The 3922-nt window shown below is 45.8% G+C and overlaps 1 protein-coding gene across 1 annotated transcript in view; it reads left to right on the top strand.

The window, feature by feature from the left end:
- The window catches only part of LOC104540440 (tumor protein D54-like), a 13791-nt gene that overhangs the window by 7381 nt on the left and 2488 nt on the right, over window positions 1-3922 (top strand). The window contains 2 exon segments of the mRNA XM_010184249.1: window positions 1-27; window positions 2944-2962. The exon segment at window positions 1-27 is cut by the window's left edge and continues 7 nt beyond it. Coding sequence (XP_010182551.1) covers window positions 1-27; window positions 2944-2962 — 46 coding nt within the window.

The following is a 3922-nucleotide window of genomic DNA, read 5'->3' as shown; positions in this document are numbered from 1 at the left end:
GCAGGAAACTTGGTGACATGAGGTAAGGTTTCTGCTTTGCGCTCTGCTGCTTTGATCTCGGTTTCAAACAGCAATGAGACTTTAGCCAATAATGAGGCTTTTTCTCCCACTTTTCAGCTCAGTTGGCAGCACATTGCTGTTGATGGACTGCCGCCTTCTGTGTGCCCCTGTGCGTTATAGTTTAGGACAGGCTAAATGCTTATTAAAGACTTGTTGATGGGATAAAACCCTCTTTAAGGCATTTAAATTTGATGTGTATTAGGAGAGCTGACAGAATGTATTTAGCAACCTTCCCCTTTTTACTGTCATATGGTTTCCCTGCAGCTTTTACATCCTATGCAAGAAACTAGGATTAAATGTTACCTTTTCCATTCATTATGGCTTAGGGAGGTGTTTTTTCTCCATGTTACTGCTCAGGATTAGAAAGGGGTCATCACTCCTGTGCTCTGTTCTGCTTTAAAATGGGGCAAAGCCTGGATGCTGCATTTCCTGCAGGTTCAAGCCCTGTGTGTCAGCTTTCTGTGGAGAGGAGCCAAATGCCTCCCAGGCACAGTTATGTCACGTTGATTGGAAGATAAGAATTCATTGAGGAGATCATGATAACATTAAACACTTCTTCTTGTGGTCGGTGGTTATCTAGACTCCTTAAGCAGATGAGTGCTGAAGTAATTGCACGTTTAAACCTCTCTGAGCTGGAAAGCAGAGGGCTGGTTCCCTTGGTTGCTGACTGAGGTTCTTGCTCCGAGTTTCTCAGCTGTACAAAGTTCAAGGTTGGAATTGGAGATTTACCTGATTTTTCAGACATTTAAGCTGAAGATTGCTTCTCCATTAATGGCAATGTCCAAGTCTTTCATGCAGAGTACTCTCACCATGTTTTCCTTGGAATTGAGAGCTAATTCAGCATATACAACCTGTGTAGGTTACTAAGGAATTGTTCTTAGAGCTTGTATTTAACGTGGTGTGTCAGACCTTGGATTGAACAGGGAGCTGTCATTCTTCGTAGGGAGTTTCCTATTCCACTGTGGCTGGGAGTATCCAAGTGGTAAGAACTGGTTGGCCTCTGATCACATAGTACTGATCTCTTCTAGTTCTGTCCTGAGTTATTTACTGTGTTCCTGGAGGGGGATTTTTGGTGTTTTCAGCAGCGCACTCTCTGAATTTGGCAGAAAGCTGCCTTCCTACCCTTTCCAGTAGTCAAGTTTGAATTTTCCTTTCCTGGAAACAACGTCGTCTACTAGAAAAAGATTTCCATGTAATTGCAGATGGATACCGGCACAAGATGTGGTGGTAATAGATTTTGTTAAATTGATAATAGTGAAGCAAATTTGGTGCCTGACTTCTGCAGCCAGGTCGGGCTGTTGTGGCAAAAGGATGGGAACTTTTTGGACCAAACGGGGAACTCCTGAACCAGCATTACCACCAGAAAAAGCCGTTTTGACAGGCCTGGTCCTGCCTCTTGGGTTTTGGATGGGAGAATCCAGCTCACCACGCAGCTGCAGAAATGTTTGTGCCATCCCAGGAGCAGGTGATGGAGGGAGGGGATGGAGGGCATGGCCATGCCCTGACTTAGTGACAGTGAAAACTGGCTGCGGATGCTGGCCTGGCTGCCTACAAACAAGTCTGAGCTCTGCAGCAATGCTGTTGCTCAGCATTAATCACCAATTTGAACACCCACATTCCTTTTTATAGCTCATACCTTGGGTGATGTGTTGTGAAACAGAGGCAGCTTCTGTCTTATAACTTGGGAATCCCTGCCTGGATTTGGTTTGGACACGTGGCCCTGTGGGGGAACACAGTAATGATTTTTTTATTTTTAAGACTTTCAGTTTTTCCGTGTGGATATAAACAGCTTTCTGTCTCCTGTGATGTTTCTGAGTCTGAATGAGGTTTAACTCTGAGCACAAGTTCTGCAGCAACTGTCCCACTTTCTGCCCTTGGGAAGGGTGTTGTGGGACGTGAGCAGAGCTGACAAGGGGCAACTGGTGTGGTGGTGTGGGGATGATCTCTGCTCCCAGAGAATCTGTTACGGGCCTCGTAGCCTACACTGCAACCTCCGCTCCTGTACTCTCTTTTTTTCCTCTTACACTACAAATTCACTCGTAAAGCACGTTTCTTTTCCATCACTGGAAGTGTTGAGATAACAGAAGGGATTTCCTTGTTTAGTCAGCCTTCGGCGGTTGATAAGTGCAAGGAAGGCGCGATGAGTGGGACAAACACCTCGGATACACAGGGGGGTTAGTTGTGGTTCCATTAAAAATGCTTGGACCAGAGTGCTATGAAATATAAGTGATGCATCCCTGGGTTAAATCCTTAAGGCTGCTGTTTTCTGGTCAAAATAACTTTAAATGTTGTAGCTGTGGTTTGTAAGGAGACATTGTGAGGTTAATGTGATAACTGTGCACTAACTCATGCTGTTGCTCTATGAGCTTGCCATGAGGGGAGGGAAATGTGGCTTCATTAGTGGGTGGGATTTCTCCAAATCTTGGTGAATGCAGCTTTTTCTGTTATCTCCACTTGCAGTTAAAAAGTAAACTGGCTTTTAGTAGATGTCCTGTTCCTGCGTTTTCCTGATCCCAGTAAACTGCAAAACTGAAAGTGTTGGGGTTTTTTTTTTTGTTAACAGCTTGCTTTGTGGTTTTGTGTCTCCCAATACTCTTTGTGTTGCCTGAAGTTTGCTGCTGTACATAATACTACAAGCAAATTCACTATGAAACGTCAGCCCGAGCCCCGGAGCTGCCTGCAAATTCCTGAATTTACCTAACTTTTAAATCCCTCTGAAAGGAGGAAAAGGGTTACTGCTGGGTCCAGGAAAAGATACTGAACAAACCAACCAGTGCTTGTGGTATTGCATACAGAGCAGCATGGTGCATGGACGTGTGTCATCTGTGGTGTTCTCCTTTGAAGCAAGAATAAGGCAAAATAAATTAACTTCCTAATGCAAAGACAGCATTTCAAGGAGTCTGCCCTGCCAAAGAGCTGCCTTGGATGCGCAGGGAAATGAAACCACAAAGCCAGACGTCTTTGCTTTGGCTGTAAGGAAAAGCCCTTGCACTCCTCTCCAAGTACTTCAGATCCCACTTGCCGTGACTGCCTCCTGCTGCAGAGACAAAACGTGTCTTTCAGTGGAATAAAACACTGCTTCTGGTGGGAGAAGCCCCTTCAGAGCACCCTGGTAACGTTACTTGTAGAAGTAGGGAACCCCGGTCTGTTATTTCAGACTACTGAGATGCTTCTGCATTGCAAAATCACGCGTGGAAATCTGGTAACCTGGTGGGTGATAATTTGCCTTGAAGCCTAAAAAATGGGCAGCCAGGCAGTGGGCTGAACGTGGTACCTTTTATCTAGATTCTCTTATCTTTATTATGCTGAGATGTGTTTGTTCTCCGAGATCTGCAGGCTTGGCGAGATAACGTGCAGTTATCCATTATCCATTGCAGGTTCCTGTTACAGGAGCTCTCAACCAGGAGTCCTGGCAGTGCTGTCTTTGTGAAGAGCTTTTGGGGGGAAAACAGGGGAAGGAGATGTCTTTACCAAATTAGCCAGCACTTGGTAAAACCCTCGGTTTAGGAAAACACACTTAACAACAAAATCACATGAAAGCAATGGATGGGGCAGGTGAAGTGTTCTGTTGGTGCACACCCACTCCTTCCCCTCCCCAGCACCCTGCTGTAGGTGCTGTTACTGTTCTCTAAAAACCTCATAGCTTGGCTTGAGTTAATGAAAAGCAATTGCTTTCTGCTTGCTTCTGTGATTTATCTCGAGAGGCTTCCTCCTGGGAAGCTGCCGCTGCTGTCCCGTGATCCTATGACCGTGTCCCTGCCGAGCTGCCCCGTGTTGACTGTTTAGACCTGCACAAGTGTCTGACTGTTGCTTCCCTTTTCTCTCTGCTGCCCGCGGCTCCTCCAGGGCTCACCCCTTCTCG

This window comes from Mesitornis unicolor, unplaced genomic scaffold (genome assembly GCF_000695765.1).
Source record: "Mesitornis unicolor isolate BGI_N332 unplaced genomic scaffold, ASM69576v1 scaffold18175, whole genome shotgun sequence".
Taxonomy (NCBI): Eukaryota; Metazoa; Chordata; class Aves; order Mesitornithiformes; family Mesitornithidae; genus Mesitornis; species Mesitornis unicolor.
The sequence above is the reverse complement of the archived record's forward strand: the minus strand, read 5'-3'. Positions and strand labels throughout refer to the sequence as shown.